Raw genomic sequence first — 23,604 nt, 5'->3', positions numbered from 1 at the left:
AATATATAGGTGAACATATAGGTGCATATATGTACATATAATATAGGAAAACGGCCGATTTTATATATGTCATATAAAAACCTATATCAAAACCTATATTAAAACATATATGTTTATAGGTTTTTTCCATGTGGGGTGGATCTTAAAACTTAAAGGAATAGTCATAACTATATTTTATGGCGTAATAGCACTTTTGGGAGTACTTCGACTCGCCTGAAAAGTCCGCTCCCCTTCTCACTCTCATAATGGGAGAGGGAGGGTGTTACTGCGCCGAGTCGAAGTACTCCCAAAAGTGCTATTACGCCATAAAATATAGTTCCTCTTTTAAATCCGCTTAGAAAAGCGCTACGTTTTATTTTGTACCACCAAACTTGCTCGTATAACTACTCGTCTTAAATAGGAAACACGTTGATGTGTTTGGTCACTTCTAACTTTATCTCTTAATGCTACCATTGAATGAATGGGGCTAAGCTAAATGCTATCGAAGCGTCGCAGCGCGCTCCAGCGCTTACGTGCACGCACACAGATGATAGAGGGATGTATCAACAATTCTTAGTTAAGGTAATAACATATTTTAATATTGAAAATGAGTAGACTATTCCTTTAAGTCTCAGAGCAGTACGTTACAGTAACATGGACGGTGCTTACACCAAAGAACTTTTACTAGTACCTATTTGCTATTTTCACTGTTTAGCTGTCAAATAAATAATATTTACTCCTGTGTACTCATCTGCTAAGTCTTTCTGGTTGAATTATAGATGCAAGCTACAAACATCATGGTCCTCCTTAAAGGTGCTCTAAGCGAATTCACGCATTTTAGGCCATACATTTTTTTTGTTACATACAGCAAACATCTCCTCACTATCTGTTTGCTACCTGACCGCTGATCAAACTGTAAAAAAACGTGATCTCTGTAGACAGCCCAGACTCCACAAACGGCAATAACAACACAGTGGCCAAACCTAGCTCCACGAAACAAAACAAAGTGTTCCAGCCAATAAACGACAAGAAGGATTTGGGGGTGGGGGTTGGCCGTGTTCATGAAAGCACGGAAGGGAGGGGGAGGGGAGGAGTTAGCTACGCTCCATTTGTTTGAAAACAGTTCAAACATAAACAAAAGTGACATCGCACAGATTCGCTTAGAGCGTCTTTAAACAGCATAAAGCTCATTTTACAAGATTAATAATTTAGCAACTAATCTTAGCATCAGATGGCAAATCTACATCCACCACAGTACCTTTACTGACCATCTGATGGATATTGCTCACAAAAAAATGGCAGGAGCTGGAAAAAACAGTCAGCATTATTCTGATTGGCTGGCTTTACAGTACCTATATGAATTTAGAGATGCTCTCTAAAAATTGCTGCGTTATTTTCAACCCAGTTTCCACACCCTTAGCCGTTGGGTTAAATTAACCAAGAAAATTTTTATATTTGACCCAACAATGGATTAAAACAACCCAGAATTTTGTTAAATTACAACCAAACGGGTTGGGATTGTCCCTTTTTGACGCATATTTTGACTGCGTACATATAAATGATCAATCTTGTAATAAATAAAGACTGACATGAATTTTGCCTGCAGTAGTTGGTTATAACCAACATTTTTCACATCTGTTCAGGAACATTATGTAAAATATCGCTGAAAAGAGACGTGTAATTCTTCACTAACAATTATGGGGCAAATTGCCTACTTTTATAAACTGGTTAAAAGTACTGCTGGCATCACATCTGACATAAAACAACAATAAAATGAATCTATAAAAATGCTGTGTTCTTTTTAACCCAGCATTAAGTCAAAAAGGGATGAACTTACGCTGGGTTGTTTAAACACCTTGTTGGTTCAAATATAAACATTTTAACGGCTAGGTTTGTCCCTTTCCGACCCAAAGCTGGGTTGAAAATATCCTAGCATGTGTTATGTAGTTATGTATATTACTTATATTACCTACACACATAAGCCTTATTTCAATAGTTTTTTATGATGCATGCATTTAGACATTAAAGAGGACAAATGTGTGTTTTTTGGGTGTGTCCCTTTTAATGCAAATGAGCTGATCTCTGCACTAAATGGTTTTGTGGTTGGATATTCCAGATTAAGGGGCGGTGTTGTCCCCCTCTGACATCACAAGGGGAGCAAATTTTCAATTACCTATTTTTTCACATGCTTGCAGAGAGTGGTTTGCCGGGGCTGGGTTGCTGGGTTGATCTTTTTCGCATTTTCTGGGTTGATTGAAGCACTGGGGACCCAATTCTAGCACTTAAACATGGAAAAAGTCAGATTTGCATGATATGTCCTCTTTAAATGTCCAAACAACATTTAGAAAACTATCCAAATCCAAATAGTGAACATGAAGAAGTGGTTTTTATGAGTAATTCAAAACACTATGACATTTTAAGCGACATACTAAATACATCCGCAAGTGGAAAAACATACTACTCACTATGACACAATACTTACAATGAAAAATATGATTTAACTACCAGTTGCTACAATTAGAAAAGAGCTGCACATAAAACTATACTATGCATTTGCAGCAGACCTTTGTCACATAACTGTGTTTTCCAGCACTGGTAACATGTGAATGACAGCATGTTTAAAAAGAGTTATAAGACTCACGGCTGGTTCGGCAGGGGTCACTGTGTGTGCTATCGTTTGATTGGTTGCTGGACACAGAAGACACACTGGCACTGCGGACGAAGCCAAAGGCAGCCAGTTGGGCAGGAGGCAGATGTGAGAACCCCGGTGGACGCAGTCCAGACTGACCCGGTTTTGGGAGCAAAAATTTGGGGGGAACACTTGATGCCATTCTCTTCTGATCCACTGTTAAACAGCAGACAAGTCTTATTATTACTGTGACCAAATAAATCTCTTCATAAACAGCCTAATGTGACTGCCTTACAGTTTTGTTTAGTCTGTAATAATTAATGAAAACATCTTAAATCTTGCATTCAACATGTTGAAATCATGAAATCAACACAGCGCAATAAATTCATAACTAGTGAAGGACAACTTTAGCTCAACTGGTAGAGGATTGCGTTAGCAGTGCAAGAGGTTATGGCTTTGATCCCAAGAAACACACATACTGATACCTTGTCATGCAAGTCTCTTTGGTTAAAATAATCTTATTATGAGATCTGGAGCATTAAAGTTTGATTTTAATCATTAATTTCAGATTGATTTTAATCTTTGACATGGCCTTACTCAGTCAATACCAAAGATATCAGGGTTGATATATATATTGCAGTTTTAATACAGCTTTAAAGGGCTCCAAAAGATCCCAGCCAAGGCATAAGGGTCTTATCTAGAGAAACGATCTTCATTTTCACCAAAAAAGAGAGTACTTTTTAACCACTTCCAACCAACCAACTTCTCGTCTTGCACTAACCCAGGATGCACATCTGCAACCTTACGTATTACGTAATCATGTCGGAGAGTCATGCAAGACGTATGTGAAATGCACACGTATGGACCATTTTAAACAATAAACTGACACAAAGGGCCCTATTTTAACGATCTAAGCACATTGTCTAAAGCGCACAGCGCAACGTCTAAATGGGCGTGTCCGAATCCACTTTTGCTAATTTAACGATGGGAAAAATTGTTTTTGCGCCGAGCGCATGGTCAAAAAGGGTAGGTCCTATTGTAATGGGAGTATTTTGGGCGTAACGTGCAGTAAACCAATGACAGTCACAGCTCTCATTCCCTTTAAAAGCAAGTTGCGCTGGCGCTATGTCTAATCCCTATTTAAATGACGGATTTTGTAAACTGAAAAACTAAGCGGAGGTAGAAGATCCCCAGTTTAAGATTAATGTTAAATAATTGTGTTGTTTTTCACTTGTATTGAAATTGTTATTTTTTTATTAAAACCTTTAAAACCCGTTTTCTTTTAGTCATGGAAGTAAAAAGCAGGCTTTTAATTGCTTAAAATGTATGGCTATCCAATTTCATCAAAAAATAATTTACAAGTATGTAAGATAAGGTTTGTACTCTAAAAATACTTTATTTGTAACAAACAGGAGATAAAGAAATTACAAACGGCTCTCCTCACGTTTCAGCACTTTGGACAGCGTTTTTTTTAGCAAAGAGTTTTTTTAAGCATTACTTACAAATGTTTCTCATCTCACCATATCCACAGGTACATCATATAAAATAAATCCGTGAGGTAGCATTAAAAAAAACATTTAAAAACAGACGCATTTGTTCAAAGCAAAGCATTTATTTACTTATCAGGCTGCAGGTAAAGCAGCTCTTTGCGCCTTCTAACGTCTCATAATCAGTCCTCATTTATAAATATGTCCAAGAGACTCAATAATAATCTTTTACATTCAATCCTTTAATCTTTCATATTTTAAAGCATTTTTGTGCTGCTGCGCATTCATGTCCTTTGTGATAAGCAAACCCGCGTTGTCCTCCCGTTTATAGGCGCATATTACTAATGCGCTCTTTAAATAACATAAAACACATTGCGCCATTGACTTTAGACTTTAGACCAGGTTTTTGTTGGTCAATGGCGTAGTCTATTTTAGTTGCCTCAAAATACGCGCCAACAATGCGCCTAAACACATCTCATTTTCAGACCAGAACGCCCATGGGCACACAAGGGGGCGCAAATGCATTTGCTATTTAAACAACGCGGCGCTAAACGTGAAATTAGGGTGGAAACTAGCGAAAGACACTTGCGTCGCGCATTGCGCTGCATTGCGCCGGGTGTAAGATAGAGCCCAAAGACATTAATTAGTGTCATTTCACATACAACAACTTCTGAACGGTCCTCCTTCTCCACACTTGTAAACACTGGAGCGGTAGTTTACAATACGTCATGTGTGACCTTTCGAATGCGGACACGCATCCTAGAGTTAATGCAAGACGAGAAGTTGTGGTTTTACAAAAATAAAGATCACTTCACTAGATAAAACCCTTATGCCATGGTTTGGGATCATTTCGAGGCTTTTGAAGCTGCACTGAAACTGCAATTTGGACTTTCAAACCCTAGGGTTCAATTGAAGTCCACTAAATGGAAAAATATCCTGGAATGTTTTCCTCAAAAAACATAATTTCTTTTCAACTATATAAAGACTTGAACATAGTTTTTATGACATGTGGGTGAGTACAATTTCAGGAAATTTTCTAATGAAAGTGGAGCAATCCTTTCAAAGTTTGGTGCTGACCTGTGGGTTCCTGTTGAGTGTTTGGAGCCGGACCAGCTGTAGCCGCATAACTCAGGGGTGATGCTGACCTTTGGCCTTGTGAAACCACCCTGTTCTTAGCAGCAGGCTGTCTCGTGACAGCACCAAGGCCAAGCTGAGGCCTTAATGCTCTGGGAAAGCGGAAAACACCAGCAACATCATTGGAAATCAGCGGCACCCCTATATTACCCTGAAACAGTGATAAGCATCTCTTGAGGTCTTTGTTACCACGTTTTCAATAAAAAATAGAAAGAATCAATAATGCTTAAAGAAAACTATGTAGTCAAGAATTTGAGACACTAGTGTCCCACCTCGTGTAAGTATTCATCTTGCAGCTCTCTATGGAAACTCTCTGATTTGCCCACCATTTTGTGTGGAACGTTGTGATTACGTGGCCTGATCCCAGATACTCCTGGAGGGGAGTAATACCCTGACCTCTGTATGTCCTGCTGATACTTATCATAAAGAATATTAGATGAACTCAACACAGGTGAACCTCTGGACCCCTCAGTCTTGAGGTCTTTGGGGGCTGGAGAGGTGACATATGGTGTAAGTCTGGGCGGTAGTGTCGATACTTCGTAGGGGCCCTCGGAAGCTGGTTTTGCCTGAGAGCTCTTGCGGACAGAGGTGATGATTTTTGGTCTGACGTTTTTGGGTTTCTGGGCTGGAGAGGACTTCTTAGGTTCAGACTCATGTTGAGGATGTTGAGAAAGGAAAGGTTTTGGAATACTACTACTGCTGCTGAGAAAGCTTTTGCTTGCTTGCCTCAGACCACTGGTGCCCTTCTGTGGAGTTTCACTACGTTCCTGACTTGCCTCTTTTGTGCTGATAATTCTGGCTGGTGATGAAGGTGGTTGTTTTCTAGGTGAACCGGAGGTTTTAGGGGATTGAGGTGCATCATGGCGAGACGGGCTACCCCAAGGTTTTCTCCTTTCCAAACTGGATGTACTAGAACTTCGTGCTTTTTCAAAAGATGCTTGCTTCTTGTACGGTTGTGGTTCAGAACAACTAGAGTGGACAGATGTACCTGTTAAGTTTGGTTTTGATTGATTAAGATTCAACTCAGGAGATCCCTCCTCGTAAGATTTGAGTTTATTCTTCAAATCACTAATGGAATGCTGGGAAAACTTTCTTGCAGGCTGTCTGTTATCTTGGATGACAGGTTGACCAGATTTAGTAGTATATATTGTTTTCTGTGGATCTGTGTCTTGTGCCATAACAAGAATTCCAGGTTCTTCTGCCTTGTCCTGACTTGCACTTCCTGATTCATTGTGGTCCTTGTTGGCCCTTACAATGCTACAATCACTCATGCTATTTGCCAGCTGACCGGAGCTCTCATATGTTTCAAAGTGTGTAGCTGGTTGGTTTACTTGTGCTTCTAAAAGATGTTCCTCTGGCAAAGTGGTAGAGTTAAGATTGAGATCAACACTTCCAATGTGTGTTGTGTTTATTTCTCTTTGATGATGCTTGTCCTCTGTGTGTTGAGAGATTCGACTTTTATCTGATATGGTTAGACAACAAGACTGTGAGGTAAGAGTAAGGTCCTCAGAGAGAGTTCGGTAGGGACCTAAAGATGCATGGCATGAATTAGAGCTGTGAGATCGACTGACATGGTCAAGGGCACTAGCAAAACTTTCTCCAAGACTAGACATTGTGGAGAAGCAAGACTCAAAAACATCATTCTCAGAGCTAACCTCTGTCTTAGCCATCCTGGTCACCTTTTCTTTGCTTGTAGACTGAAAGCAAGTGGAATCTTGCTCTACTGAAGTTAGCAAGGAGGAAATACATTTATCTATAGCAGGTTTTTTAGGAATAGTGTTCTCATCCTCTAGTTCCTGACTTTCCAGCATCTCAAACTCAGCAAGCTCTGGGTCTTCACATGGGGAATCAGTGCTCTGGATAATCATCTTCACCTCTTCCTCAGTGTGAAACGCCAAAGAGGAGATTGTGCCATTGACCTCCAAAGTCCCTTCATCTCTTATTTGGATTTCATTAGCATTGGCATCTCCATCCAAGGATTTCTCAGCATGTCTGTTGTTGTTCCTGACTTCCCTACAGCATTCTTCATTGCTGGTCCCAAAAGGTCTGACATTTTCATCATTCACACTCATCTTTCCAGAGGGTTTTGTGTTCCTAAGCTCTTGTGTTTAGTCTTGTTGATCCTCCTTTGAGGTCTGGAGCCATTTCAGCTTTTAAGCTTAAAGCTAAAGTAAGTAATGGCATCTTTCACAATGGTGGTAGAGACACAGTATTGATCTTCAGTTGACATCAGTGGTTGTCTTTAACCTGTCAAAGTAAAAAAGTAACATCAACAAAAGACTTAGAAATGTCTTGGTATAACCAGATAGTCTAGAAATATTCAATATTTCATGTTTAAAGGATTAGACAGATTTCAGAATGTATGCTCTGACCAAGGTTCGAAATTAACCAGGTAAACATTGACAAAATTTGCCAAATACAAGAAGTTGTAGCAAAAGGCCTTAAAAGTTAATAGTTGATCAGTTTTTTTATTCAACAAGACAAGGATAATATGGATATGGACTGTATGCATCAACATCAGGTTCAAAGAAAAAAACTATTAAGGTAAGACAAAAAGGTCATTGTAGGTGCATGTCCACTGTGAGAGACACAATCCGAAAATACAATCCAGAAATCACAATGTATGAATTTTATTTGTATGATACAGCTGCAAATAAGTATTTGAACACCTGAGGAAGTCAATGTTAATATTTGGTACAGTAGCCTTTGTTGGCAATTACAGAGGTCAAACGTTTCCTGTAGTTTTTCACCAGGTTTGCACACACTGCAGGAGGGATTTTGGCCCACTCTGTCAGGATCCTGCCAGATCCTTGTTTGTATTTAGATCTAGTCAGCATGGCAGGGTTCTGACAGTACAATGTTCTATGATGGATTTAGTATTGGTTTATTCTGACCACGCATTTCCCGGGTCTCGTCACTTTTTCCCCGATCCCTTATTCATGATTTTTCCAGGTGTATGTAATTTATTTTGTCCCTATTCAAGAGTCCTTGTTGCCCATTACGGGTTCGTCATTGTTACCGTGTGATCTGTAGTCTTCCAGTGAGGTTTTGCTTAGTATTCTCATGTTCCTGTTTAGTGTTTTGTTTATGACAGTGTTCTTCACTCCCAACCCTGGAGAGCCGGTGCCTTGCAGAGTTTAGCTCCAACCTTAATCAAACACACCTGCAAGCTAATCAATGTCTTCATGATCAATAGAAAATCACAGGTAGGTGTGTTTGATTAAGGTTGGAGCAAAACTCTGCAGGGCACCGGCTCTCCAGGATTGGGAGTGAAGAACACTAGTTTATGATAATGTTTAGTGTAGTCTCGTGCGAGTAGTGTTTTCCCTGTTCTGTTTACCCCCTCGTGGGTTTTGTTTTCTGTTTTTGTATTTAATAAATCATTATCGTTTTTGTATCTGTGTCTGCATTTGGGTTCCTTTCTTCTGCTAAATCCTGACACACTCCTCCACACAGATCTTCTCTAGATCAGTCAGGTTTCTGGCCTGTCGTTGAGAAACACGGAGTTTGAGCTCCCTCCAAAGATTTTCTATTGGGTTTAGGTCTGGAGACTGGCTAGGCCACGTCAGAACCTTAATATGCTTCTTACAGAGCCACTCCTTGTTTATCCTGACTGTGTGCTTCGGGTCATTGTCATGTTGAAAAACCCAGCCTCGACCCATCTTCAATAATCTAACTGAGTTAAGGAGGTTGTTCCCCACAATCTCGCAATACATGGCCCCGGTCATCCTCTCTTTAATACAGTGCAGTCACCCTGTCCCATGTGCAGAAAAACACCTCTAAAGCATGATGCTACAGTACCACCCCCATGCTTCACAGTCGTGATGGTGTTCTTGGGATGGTACTCATCATTCTTCCTCCAAACACTTTTAGTGGAATTATGACAAAAAAGTTATATTTTGGTGTCATCTGACCACATGACTTTCTCCCATGACTCCTCTGGATCATCCAAATGGTCATTGGCAAACTTAAGACAGGCCTGGACATGTGCTGGTTTAAGCAGGGGAACCTTCTGTGCCATGCATGATTTCAAACCATGACTTCTTGGTATAATACCAACAGTAACCTTGGAAACGGTGGTCCCACCTCTTTTCAGGTCATTGACCAGCTCCTCCTGTGTAGTTCTGGGCTGATTTCTCACCTTTCTTAAGATCATTGAGAACCCAAAAGATGAGATCTTGCATGGAGCCCCAGTCCGAGGAAGATTGACAATCATGTTTAGCTTCTTCCATTTTCAAATGATTGCTCCAACAGTGGACCTTTTATCACCAAGCTGCTTTCTCTGTAGCCCTTTCAAGCCTTGTGGAGGTGTACAATTTTGTCTCTAGTGTCTTTGGACAGCTCTTTGGTCTTGGCCATGTTAGTAGTTTGATTCTTACTGATTTTATGGGGTGGACAGGTGTCTTTATGCAGCTAATGACCTCAAACAGGTACATCTAATTTAGGATAATAAATGGAGTGGAGGTGGACATTTTAAAGGCAGACTAACCGGTTTATTTGCAGCTGTATGATACAAATAAATAGTTTTAAAAAAATCATACATTGTGATTTCTGGATTTTTTTAGATTATGTCTCCCACAGTGGACATGCACGATGACAATTTCAGACCCCTCCATGATTTCAAAGTGGGAGAACTTGCAAAATAGCAGAGTGTATATATATATATATATATATATATATATATATATATATATATATATATATTAGGGCTGTCAATAGATTAAAAAAATTAATCTAGATTAATCGCATGATTTCATGAGTTAACTGCGATTAATCGCAAATTAATCGCACATTTTTATCCATTCTAAATTTACCCTAATTTAACACTTTTCAGGTTTTTAATATTCTAATCATATATACATATATAGATGCTTTATGCAAATGTATGTTAACAACAGCCTGTTTACATTTTAACAGAATCACCAGCCATTGTTTTGTATATGAATTTTCCTTTCAGAAGATTTTTCTTTCTCCATTTTTGTTTGCTGCTGCATCATTTGTGACCTGTGCTGGCAAGTTGAGTCGGAATTAGCAAATTTAAAAAAAATAGTTGTTCATATTTTGACATTCTCTATTAAAACATAGAACAATGCATGATTTGTTAACAAAATATGACAGAACTACACGTGTTTGAAGTTGAAAGAGTCAAATTACCACAAACATTTCCACATACATTATATTACCACATCAATACCTTAAAATCACTGGTAAAACTAATAGATTTAGCACACACAAAGCAAAAACATCATCAATGTATGTTCAACTTTTTTTCCTTTTGTTTGATTGACATTGAGACAGACTGCTTAAAATCTAAGTGATCTAATATAATGTTACACATCAGATAGTTTTACCCAACAGTTAACCAAACATTTACTTAAAACATAACAGATTATATAGCCTACCTGCGTGAATTCTTATCAAAACAGATATTTGTAAAACTGTAATTTTGTGTAGATGTCTATATATCCGGGTCGCGCACTCGCGCGTCTGTGTGCACGCGCTTCAGATATCAGTCAGTCAGCGTGAGGGGATCGCTTTTGAGCAGGGCCGGTTTTTGCTATGGGCAATGTGGGCGAACGCCCAGGGCGCAATCTATGTGAGGGCGCACGAGCGCCCTAAAAAAAAAAATTAAATCAAAACCGCTCATTTCCATGTCACGTTAGTGCTGAGAAACACAGTTGTGTGCGTGTCAGAAGAGGCACGCGTGAGGGGGGCGGGGAATCAACTTGCGACTGCAAGTCCCTCGCTCGCCTTAACGGGGGGCGAGCGAGGGATTGACTGATCCCAGGCCAGACGTCACACAACACAAACTGCTGCGTCTGCTTCCAAATAACTGATCCCAGGCCAGAGGCCACACACAACACAAACTGCTGCGTCTGCTTCCAAGTAAATTGTATTTTTCATTCCTAAAATTAACATAGACCAATATACATACAAACATGTAATTAGTTGCGTTATGTGAAAAAAAATTCGGTAGAGTCATCTACGCGACTCACGTCACGTGACTCCGGTTGATTGACGGGTAAAACGGACGTTGTTGTTATGTAATGCAAAGTTAATGATGTCGAATCTTCATCATCCATGGATCAAATTAAAAGACCAAAGTAGCCATCTCAGTTGCCCGGTTCAGGAAAAGAAGATGAGGAGAAACGGGCAAAAGATAAAGGTATGCCGATTGCTGTGACAACGTGAGTGACAGTAGGAAATAGGCTATTTATATTAGCCTCGCACTCTTGCTAATATGTTGCTATTAGCCACAGAATACGACTGTATTTGGTTTTAGTTTTGCTGAGCAACTATTAGAATTGAGGCATCATGCCATGCAACTAAATTCACTCTATAGGCAACACACTAGTTTGTGTGTGCAACACAAAAGTGCAAATTCACACAGACCTCCGGACTGTGTAATTTTTTATTGCTTTACGCTATATGTGTCAACTTAAATAACTTCTAATATACATTGACATGGCATTTTGTAAGCTACAGTGATATATCTTTTTTAATAATTTGTAGTGTATGCTTAGTTTATATAGGATGTTAACAAATACTAATAAAATGTGTGTTATGGTCATTTTAATCATGGGTAACTGATGCATGTGTTAAATAAGTGTATCTAACTTACATAATTGTATCTTAATTGTTAATTCAGGGGCACTTCTGAAATATTTTAGAGCTAGAGCACCCACTGGCCAAAATGAGGAGTCAGATACTTCCACAGCAGCAACAGTGTGTGTGTGTGTGTGTGTGTGTGTGTGTGCGCGTGTGCATGAGTGGGTGTTTATACTGTATTACATGTTTTTCTCTCTTCTACCTTTTTGTATTTAAGATTATATATAACAAAATAATACATGTTGGTGGCGGGGTTTGGGGGTAATTTTTTTTTCTGGGGGCGGCCAAGGGATGGTTCGCCCAGGGCGTAAATCTAGCCAGGACCGCCACTGCTTTTGAGTCTTGTCTCTCTTAATAACTCTTTAACATTAATCAGGTACCGAACTTTATCTCTCTTAATGACTCTTTTAACATCAAGCAAGTCCTGCAGTCTATTTTATAAGTCATGCATAAAAGCGAAACCAAAATGAATTGAGACGCATCTTTGTATTAGATTAAGCATTAGGAGGACGGTAACGTTACACCTCTCAGACGTATAAATAAAGATCATTTCAGATGTCCAACGATCATTTAGAGCATTGGATTTGGTAGACAATTTGCTTAATGTTCTTATTTCTATGAAAACACACATTTGTCTGCGACTGCGTCTCTGTTCATTCAACTATGGGCTGGACCAAGGGTCAAACAGAAATTGCGCGTTGCGTTAATCTCCGTTAATAAAATTAGTGGCGTTAAAATGAATTTGCGTTAACGCGTTATTAACGCGTTAATTTTGACAGCCCTAATATATATATATATATATATATATATATATATATATATATATATATAAAGTACAGGAGAGATTAGAAAGAAATAAACTACATTCAGCAGTTTTAGTGACATTCATACTATAACAGAACTGCTAAAACAGCCACAGTAGTGACTAACTGTCACAGACTTACTGTCTGTCTGCATGATGGTTTAACAGACATGTGAGAGGAATAACATCACTGCCAAATATACAACAAAACAAAGCTTTGAACAAAGTTTTTCTCAGAAGTGTAGTTCACGTGTAGTGAATAAGATTTGTCTGCTGGGTGGATTTCAGTTCTGATTTGTTGTGAAATTGCAAAAAAAAGTGTTCGTAATAAGCTGCCTTATTATTTTATGTTAACATAGTTTTTTATTTAATGCACTTAATTGCTCCAGCAAGCGAAGTCTAACTTTTCAATAGATCACCATCATCATTTATATTCAGAAGCTCAATGCGTTACAAGAGGAAATAAGGTCACACCAAATATTTTGAATGCTAAAACAGATTGTGTTGTAGTCAAAACATCTAATCCTTGTGTGGGTTTTGGTCTAACCTTAGCAGATAATGTTTTTAAAGCATCATATGAACTCTGTCTTGTGATAAACTAGAGGGCAAACCTTAAAACCTTTTCTCAAACCTTAAAAACGCTGCTCACACCACATCAACACACACTTAAACATTCACTTGACCTACTTTTAGAGAGGGTTCAGATGCACTTCAGATGCAAAAATGTTTAAACATCCATCAAGGAGTATGAAGAAGACATGAACAACTTCAAATTCACTACTCTTATGTACAGTGTATAACGTTTTGAGTTTATTAATAAATATTTGGTGTAGGATATTTAAAATTATTTTATTTTAAAGCTTTTACCGAGACTAAATACAGGCATGCATCTGAATAAATATTTAATAAAGACAAATCATAAAATAAAGATCAAGCAGATGTTAAAGTAGATTACTCAAGAAGATGTTTTGTAGTAAAAATGTACTAGTGCCCATTTAAACCTTTAATCAATCACTTAACACATGTGGATTAAATAAATAACAAAACTCAGCAGACATAAAGCTCATTAACAACATATGGAGGCCTTGGGATCCAACAAAATATTACTAGAGGTTTAACTGTGCTTTCTGTGAACGTTATTGGCTGGTGGTACGAAGGCGTAAAGGTCTGAAAAAGCACAGCAGGGACTCATAACACATGTATTGTACTGTATATCTGCAGGACTGAGATGCTCTCACGGGTGATGTACAGCAAGCTGATAGTGAATACAGTGGGGCAAAAAAGTATTTAGTCAACCACCAATTGTGCAAGTTCTCCCACTTAAAAAGATGAGAGAGGCCTGTAATTTTCATCATAGGTACACTTCAACTATGAGAGACAAAATGAGGAAAAAAATCCAGAGAATCACATTGTCTGATTTTTTAAGAATTTATTTGCAATTTATGGTGGAAAATAAGTATTTGGTCAATAACAAAAAAGCAAGATTTCTTTCTCTCACAGACCTGTAACTTTTTCTTTAAGAGGATCCTCTGTCCTCCACTTGTTACCTGTATTAATGGCACCTGTTTGAACTTGTTAGCAGTATAAAAGACACCTGTCCACAACCTAAAACAGTCAGAATGCAAACTCAACTATGGCCAAGACCAAAGAGCTGTCAAAGGACACCAGAAACAAAATTGTAGATCTGCACCAGGCTGGGACGACTGAATCTGCAATAGGTAAGCAGCTTGGTGTGAAGAAATCAACTGTGGGAGCAATTATTAGAAAATGTAAGACATACAAGAACACTGATAATGTCCCTCGATCTGGGGCTCCATGCAAGATCTCATCCCGTAGGGTAAAAATTATCACCAGAATGGTGAGCAAAAATCCCAGAACCACATGGGGGAACCTAGTGAATGACCTGCAGAGAGCTGGGACCAAAGTAACAAAGGCTACCATCAGTAACACACTATGCAGCCATCAATTCCTGCAGTGCCAGATGTGTCCACCTGCTTAAGCCAGTACATGTTCGGACCCGTCTGAAGTTTGCTAGAGAGCATTTGGATGATCCAGAAGAAGAGTGGGAGAATGTCATATGGTCAGATGAAACCAAAACATAACTTTTAGGTAGAAACTCAACTTCTTGTGTTTGGAGGAGAAAGATGCTGAGTTGCATCCAAAGAACACCATACCTACTGTGAAGCATGGGGGTGGAAACCTCATGCTTTGGGTCTGTTTTTCTGCAAAGGGACCAGGACAACTGATCCGAGATAAGGAAAGAATGAATGGGGCCATGTATCGTGAGATTTTGACTCAAAACCTCCTTTCGTCAGCAAGGGCATTGAAGATGAAACGTGGCTGGATCTTTCAGTATGGCAGTGATCCCAAACATACCGCCCGGGCAAAGAAGGAGTGGTTTTGTAAGAATAATTTAAAGGTCCTGGAGTGGCCTAGCCAGTCTCCAGATCTCAACCCCATAGAAAATCTTTGGAGGGAGTTGAAAATCTGAGTTGCCCAGCGACAGCCCTAAAACATCACTGCTCTAGAGGAGATCTGCATGGAGGAATGGGCCAAACTACCAGCAACAATATGTAAAAACCTTGTGGAGACTTACAGAAAACGTTTGATCTCTGTCATTGCCAACAAAGGGTATATAACAAAGTATTGACATAAACTTTTGTTATTGACCAAATACTTATCCCTCACCATAATTTACAAACAAATTCTCAAAAAATCAGACAATGTGATCCTCTGGATTTCTGGATTTTTTTTCCTCATTTTGTCTCTCATAGTTGACGTGTACCTTTGACAAAAATTACAGGCCTCTCTCATCTTTTTAAGTGTGAGAACTTGAACAATTGGTAGCTGACTAAATACTTTTTTGCCCCACTGTATTTTGAGAAATGATGGTAAGCTCACAGCTGATTGTTGATCATTGACTTCCATAGTAGGAAACCAATATGGAAGTATTGTGATAAATGATGAAGAAGATATTTTGATAAATGATGGTTAAGCACACAGTTGACGGTACCCACTGAATCACAAACTACTCAGTATTACCATAATCACATCGCAATGCTGTTAACGGTTTATAGCCACACTTTACATTCAGGCTTACGTAAATTAAAACAACTCTAACTAACCTTTAAAAAAAGCTGAAGGCGTGGTGTGCGAACATTAAACTTCCTTAAAACAGTGTCCTGTAAATTTGAAAATTCCGCCTCAACCTCTAATCTCTGAGTTTGAGCCAATCGGTGTTTGCATGAAGTCGGATGGAGCAGGCGGTCCTGGTTCGTTCAAAATGTTCTAATATCCATATTTTACACCATCCATAAAATGCCGCGAAAAAAACACGTTGCTAGTGTCAAGTCACATTAATATGTTAAAAACGCATGAGACGCCGCAATACAACCAATCAGAGAAACTGGTCTATTTTAACAAAAAAAAAACTATATTTTCCTAATTTTATTACATTAAAAGTCATGAAACATTCAATGTTTAATTTTTTAAAATTATTCTTGATATATATTAAATTAATAAAAAACTGTGCCCGCGAATGCCCCCCCCCTTGACGCCGGCCCTGCGATACGGCGCTGATACCTTGGGTCTTGAGTCTGCGCAGTAGCGATTTCAGGACCAGTCCTGCGCAGTAGTGAGCAGGAAGTAAAGCATTTAAGATAATTAAATTGTTTAGTTGGTCTCAAGTCCCATTGAATAACATGGGGAGGCGGGGTTTATGACCTATACTGGGACCAGTCACTGGGGGGCGATCAAGACATTTAGGCTTCACTTTTCAGGGCTTGTGCAGCATGCTTGGTTCTTACCATCATTTGTCAAAATATTTTCTTATGTGTTCATCAGAATAAAGAAATTCATACAGGTTAAGAACAACACGAGGATGAGAAAATGATGACAGAATTTTCATTTTTGGGTAAACTATCTCTTTAAAAGTAAAAAAAAGTTGAAACTGTTAAAAAAAGATTTTTATCTCACCATCACTTAGCAAATTATACTGATTTGATATATATTTTTACAGTGATACCTACTGATGAAATACTGACTTTTTACTCAGAAAATTAATTTTAGTCTTATAACAAGAAAGTAATTTTACACTTTGAACTGTAACTGTCTTTAGGATTTTCTTCCTTATATTTTTCGTACCATTGTGACCTTTGAATTGCTTCTTATATGGGATTTACAGTATTTATACACTATTATTTTATATCATTGCATTGCTAAGCGCCACTGTTACTAATAAACTATACTATGTCAATAATATTATTTGGACAAACCCTCAACCCAAAGTATTTAACTTTGATACACAACTCATCCTGACATGGTTGTTGGAGACGTGAATGATATTTCAAAATGTGTTGAGGAGATTTGTGACATTACTTTTCTAGCCAAACTATAATTTCACTTGCAGGATGATTAAACTGATAAAAATCTATAGACATAACTACAGTCCAGAATGGCACTTGTGACAAACACATACAGCATTATAGCAACAGTACAGCAAAGTGTTTGAAAAAACACCTTAACAACCACAAAGTATGAACAAAGCAACACCCAACACACCCTACAACTTTTACAATCATGCTCAAAAATCAACAAATGCCCCCTTCTTGTTTTTATTGCACAGTGCACTATATTTTTGCTGTCTGCTACAAGTCACGATCAACCATAACACATTTTTAAAAACATTGATATTAAGTTCATTATAAAAGTAGCTGCATTCGTGACAATCGAGGCAAGAGAAAGTACAACCAGTTAGGCTAATGCGTTCCCTTCCATAAAATGACATCAAAATTAGTAACACACGTTGTAACATGTTTCTCCTCCACCTCACCCTGTTAAGTTCAATGCCGTTACCATTTTAACACACAGTGCTGACTACAGAGATATTGACAAATGGTAAGGAAGGACAGACAGACTGTTGGAATTTTTGTACCAGACATAGAGTATAAATAAAACACTTACGGCGTGTCCCTCCAGGCGTCAACATGAAACTCACACCCACTGACCATGAGTGTTTTTGTGAATGCTTCCTCTTTGCTATTCCTCTTTCACTGCACTGTAACATGTTCAGACTGTTATTGACAGTAATGCTGCCAGCCGCAGGACGTTAAAGAGGCAAGTAGCTGTCATAGTCATTAAAATGCATGAAATTCCTCTCCCTTCCCATCATGCATTCAGATTGCACCTGTTCACTAATCAGACCAGCTAACCTAGAAGAGACCTGGATTAGTGAAACATCTGTCTTTCTTTACATGCGTGTGCAGCAGATCACTCTCTTTTGTCAAGCGTCTCACCCCCTCTTCTTCAAATGAAAGCAGCGATTACAACGTTCAAAGCTGGAGCGCTGATCAAATATTAACATCCAAATGAAAATGGAAACCACACCTCCATTCACTCTAAAGGGCCAACCCCTCATCAGCTTTGTGTGAGGAGAAAATGACAACCAATCAAACACAATCTTAAAAATACAGACGCTGAATGGTTCCATAAAGAACCTTTAACATCTCAAGATTATAATAAGGTAAGAAGAAATGGTTCTTCGGTGGTATCACTGTGAAGAACATTTTAAGCATCTTTATTTTTAGTAATTGTGTGTCATGCAAAATCAGTATAATGCTTGGCACATAACTGATATAGCACAGTCTGTGGGTGATTCTCAAGAAAACTTGGTTTTAAAAATGTCAAGCATGAAAATGTAAAAATTGCTTAAATTTACTTTTTTCCCACCAAACATTGGAAACAAAGTCTGGAGTATATGGGAACATTAATTTAAAAACTTTTACTTATCATTTAACACATTTTGTATATACACATAATTTCAAAAATAAGTCCTAAAAAAATCTCATTACCGCAAAAGAAGTTCTTTTTACCGCAACTACTGTAAATGGTTGCGGTATATGAGAATGGTGTTGCGGAGGATGAGGTACCACAGTATGTTTTGCCATGTAGGCTTTGCTCATTTTTTATTCAGTGCATATAATTAGACTTTAATATAGAACATTTTCATAAAAAAATTGTAAATCAAACAATTTTCCAAATGCGGAAAACTACCTGTTTCGGTAATGATAATAAAAATTTCGTGTAAGCATTCTGACAAGAGAATATTTCCAATTTAACTGGAAAGATATAAAGAGATGATCTTAACTGGTAGCCATCTTGAAGTAAATGGTCCATGTGCTTAGTCACTCAAAATCAAACTTTATTAAAATTCTGTATGTGTGCTTAAACTGTTCTCAAAAAGTGTTGCGGAGGATGAGAACATCAGGCATGGACACATCATTTTCCTCATTTTTCTTCATTATATTATACATGAATATTCAGTAAATTATTTTTCTGTCATCTAAAGTAAGCTAGCAAAACATCCATTTATTTATTTTTTCTAAATATTTTTGTGTTCATTTGTTTCAATTACAGCATAACGCATGTTCGAACACAGCCGGACGCATTGCGGTAATGAGAATTTCAGCAGAAAATGAGACAAAATCGACATATTATAAATTCTTATGTTGAAATCACACATGTGCAAGGTAGATTACACATTTTATATCTAAAATCATTGGTGCCGTGGTGTTTCAATGGTTTTGTGAGAATCACTCCGAACTACAGATTTGAATCCTGCTGCAAATCATGCTGTTATTTTTTATCTATTTAAGAAAAAAGCTTTTATGCAAATATCACATTAAAGATTTGTATTGAACCAGTGTGCAACCCACTCTTCAAGGTACTAAGATTATCTGCTGACAGTATCAGAACAGCTGACTTAGAAGCGATAAAAACGTTGGTCGTTGGCATTCATCAATGTCGTACAGTAAACAGCCTTTTGTGTGGCATGTGGCCAAGGTGCAGTGAAGCATTGGTTAGAGTCCTGTATGTAAAATGTTTGGCAATGCGAGTAAACAAACCAAAGAAACATCACAGTGATGTCCATAACTAATAATTAATTATTGTATATCAATTAATATTGGTTAACATGAATAAAGATTAAAGTTATTTTATATTAATATTGCTTAATAGTGTATTATTATATAATGTTGTGTTATCAAACATGTTTTATAACGCAAATGAATCTATTATGATTCTTGCAAACACATGCATACCATCACAAATAAAAAGATAATATAGACACTATAGAATCAACATACACGTTCATAAATAATGCACTAAAGATCCCTCAATTCATGCTAACTGTAAATACATGCTTGCAGAAAGTAAATGACAGAGATTAGACTGTTATAAGAAGGCAACATAAACAGTATGTGATACAACCCCACATTCCCTCCTAATGCAGATAAACACGACAGCAGGTGGATGTGATGCTCTGACAGTGCGCCATCATCACATACATCAGCCGCATAGCCTCCGTACAGACACACTCGTACCTGCAGGTCCAGCAGCATCAGCACCCGTCTGAAAACATCATTCTGCTCGGCATCCTCGAGTTTACAATCAGCCTGGAGGATCCGGAGAGAGGCAACAGAAAGGCAGCCGTGTACAGTACTACAGGATGCTGGTGAGAGAAATGAATGGTGTGGAATGAAGTATCGAATTATGGCCGCGTCTCAAAACGTGTTATCTACCTTGCTAGGCAGCATTATGAGCATATGGATAAGATATCGTAAAATGCTGTTGACTCGGAAGGCGATTACGATGTCCAAAATGCTTTCTATGCATACAGGTCGCGATTTGAGACGAAGCCTGTGTGTTAAATATGTGTCGAGCGCCACCCATAGGCCGGCAAAGCACATACCGGTGAAAGCCTATATTTAATTATATCTATATCTAAGTTTAATACTGATGAAAAGTATTTTCTTAAATAAGGTTTCTGTTTCATGCTAATTAAAAAAAAAAATGAAAAAGAAAAAACAAAGTTTGAAATGAAACATAACGGACGATGGGAAGGATTTAGGTGGAGAGTGGCGCCCTCTAGTGATACTGCGTGGAATCACACACGTGCATTCTGAATTTCTGACGTAAAACTTTTGTAAATTTAGCTGAAATTTGTGAAAATGTGAGTATTGGTTGTATAATAATAATTACTTTTTTTATAATTGACACCCATTTGTGGACAGAAACACTAAAACACGAAAGAAGGAAGAAGAAAGCATCATGTTTATTGTATTAGGCTATTATATGTTGCCTTATTCCCCTTCAATAAAAAGAAACACTAAAACACAACTGCCCACTGTGTATTTTTTCTCAACCCAATCTAATTATCGTTCATGTTCAGTTGAGTTGATAGATTAGATTAAAAACCTAAACATGCCTCATCAAAAAAATCTTTGGATTAATTTCAGGTCTTTGTGGTTTTCCTGGAACTCCAGTTCTTATGGTTTTCACCTTCCAGACACCTATACTATTTTCTCCCCATAATCCAACAGTGTACTCCAACTCACTTGCACCAGAGTGCATGTTGAATGTCTCTTACAGGGGTTGAGAATATGTCAGGCTAGTCTTGTGCCACAGAAGAGGTTAAGTGTATTAAAGTGTGGTCATGACTCATGGATCCTCCAGGCTGCCGTTAGTGTTATTGGGGATCACGGGTCCATAGATAGATGGTGCTGGGCAGAATGGGGGTGTCAGGGAAAGTGGGGACATGAAGAAGGGGACCACGGGGAGCAATGGGCCAAATTGGAGTCGCAACTTTACTCTAAATTCTGCTGTGTTATTTTTAACCCAACGTTAGCTAAATATATTTATAATATTTACCCAGCATTGGGTTAAAAAATAACCCAGCACTGGCTGTCTTTCATAAAGCACGATGTACAACTCTGGATGTTTGGGACAAGGTTATTGTTGCACTTTTGAAACCACCCGTTTTTCCTTAAATTGGGCCTTAAATATACTCATGTCATTTGTATTTATTTCATATACTTATTTATCTAGCTTCAAGGCTTTGGCAAATGTTTATAGTTTTTTTTTCTTTCTTTTTTTAAAATATGATGCCTGTTCTATGTCCTTGACTACTTGTTTACAAAAGGAAGTGTACATTCTGTGTAAAAAATTTAATAAAAAGTTGATCACAAAAAATAACCCAGCAGAATTTAAAGTGTTCTAGAGCTTCAATTTCCATAAAGAAAAATTGATACTAAGAATAGTGGCTTTTTATTTTATTTTATTTTATTTTATTTTATTTTATTTTATTTTATTTTATTTTATTTTATTTTATTTTATTTTATTTTACTGTATGTAAGCATTTGTCAATGTAAGTGTGTAAAATATGAAAAGACAATAAATAAATGAAAGGAACTGTATGTCAGGATCTGGGGCAATCGGGAAATAAATACAAAACAGTTTTTCTAGTAAAACAATTTCACATCAATTTGCACTGTCTGTCCCAACAGTTATTGAAGGTCACACTTTACCTAAGCAGTTAAATTGGTTGTTATGTTAAAAAACTAAAATATAAAGTTTTTAGTTTTGAGCGTTGACCAGCAACACTCCTTCCACAAAACATTATTAAATAAAAAAACAATAATCGCAAGGCTTTTCAGACCATAGTTTCCACAGTATTTGTGTTTCAGTTATTAAACACAATTTACAATCAACTTTAAAAAGAAAACACTTACAACAAATATTAGTAATGATAAGATAAAGAAAATGATAAAGGTAATAGAGTTGCACATTTCTCTACTGCTGTTTAAATTAGAAGTTGGCAGTAATAAAATAAAAAACACGAAGGAAAAAAAAACTAAAATCATGAAACACTTCACAACAAAGTATTTAACAAAATTTAAATAAAAAAGGAAAAGAAGAGAAAAACATTGCATTCACACAAGATGGGCTTTAAAAATACAGACACATATGCAATTTTTCACACACATATTGACATTTACAAAAAATTAACTTGACATAGCCTAAATCTGTATGAATCATACGCACACTACTCTTTTAAACTAATGGCCAAGCAATAAACTGTAAAAAAAAAGATTTACCATTATTAAACTAAAAAAAGAGTAAACAATTTAATGTTTAAGTAAAACAATTTACACTGTAAGAAAATGCATCATTTTTGTCAAATCAATGTACTTTATATGCTACTTTCACTTAAAAATTAAGTTAAATAATTTCAACTTGTTTTTATAAGTTATGTCAACTATTCACAGGTCAAGTAGGTTGAATTAACTTGCAAAACCAAGTTGTTTTAACTTCGTGCTGCATTATTTGCATTATTTTTTATTTTTTTACAGTATAACTAACTAATGTACTTGAAGGGTCTGTGTATAGGAAGAGCCGGCCAGGGCTTTAGCTTGATAGGCATTGTTTAAAGATCCCAATTTTGGTAGCAGGCTAGCAGCTTTCGCTTATGGCCATACCACCCTGAGCACGCCCGATCTCGGAAGGGTCGGGCCTGGTTAGTACTTGGATGGGAGACCGCCTGGGAATACCAGGCGCTGTAAGCTTTTGGGTTTTCTTCTTTTTTATCTTCGCCCATGCTTACTTCACATTCCTCCTTTTTAGGCCAATTGGTGCATTTGCTTTCTGTGCTCTGCAGTGGTTTCTTCTCCGAATGTGTGCCAAAGGGTCGGCTCAGTTTTGTCCTTTTCTCCTCCACCAGGGGGCGGTCAAAGGCTTAATTTCTGTCTTTTTTTCATTGTCTAAAAAGCATCATGCACATACACGACTCGTGTAGGCCTAGACGTAAGATTTTAATGATTTATAAGAGAAAAGTGGATAAAGATGAAGATGAGACTCCTCTTTGATTTCCATTGACCAAAAGCAATAAACCGTGAACGTGTGATCCATTACAACGTTTCTAGGATAATTTAATGAGTTTGTCCACATTTTAAAACTACACAGCATTTTTTAAGCGTTAGACCTATTTAAAAAGTAAAGCTATGCTGTTTTGCAGCTAAAAACATTAGGCCTACAATCTACCAGCAAGCTGCACTAAAATTTGGAAGCACACCAAAGACAAAATCTGGTATAGGCCTACTGTAATTAATAATTGAATAGCCTACTTAGGC

The 23,604-nt window shown here is 37.6% G+C and overlaps 1 protein-coding gene across 2 annotated transcripts in view; it reads right to left on the bottom strand.

The window, feature by feature from the left end:
* mtus2b (microtubule associated tumor suppressor candidate 2b) overlaps window positions 1-20,384 on the bottom strand; it is a 50,830-nt gene extending 30,446 nt beyond the window's left edge. The window contains exons 1-4 of one of the 2 annotated variants that reach the window (XM_055195921.2): window positions 20,020-20,384; window positions 5,502-7,476; window positions 5,173-5,380; window positions 2,621-2,824 (exon numbers count right to left, since the gene is read on the bottom strand). In XM_055195921.2, coding sequence (XP_055051896.2) covers window positions 2,621-2,824; window positions 5,173-5,380; window positions 5,502-7,301 — 2,212 coding nt within the window. In that variant the 5' untranslated portion in view covers window positions 7,302-7,476; window positions 20,020-20,384. Of the gene's footprint in view, window positions 1-2,620; window positions 2,825-5,172; window positions 5,381-5,501; window positions 7,477-20,019 lie in introns of those variants that run through there. The other variant, XM_073862618.1, reaches the window with a different exon arrangement.
* Window positions 20,385-23,604: the final 3,220 nt, after the last annotated feature.

This window comes from Misgurnus anguillicaudatus, chromosome 24 (assembly GCF_027580225.2).
Source record: "Misgurnus anguillicaudatus chromosome 24, ASM2758022v2, whole genome shotgun sequence".
NCBI classification, from domain to species: domain Eukaryota; kingdom Metazoa; phylum Chordata; class Actinopteri; order Cypriniformes; family Cobitidae; genus Misgurnus; species Misgurnus anguillicaudatus.
The sequence above is the reverse complement of the archived record's forward strand: the minus strand, read 5'-3'. Positions and strand labels throughout refer to the sequence as shown.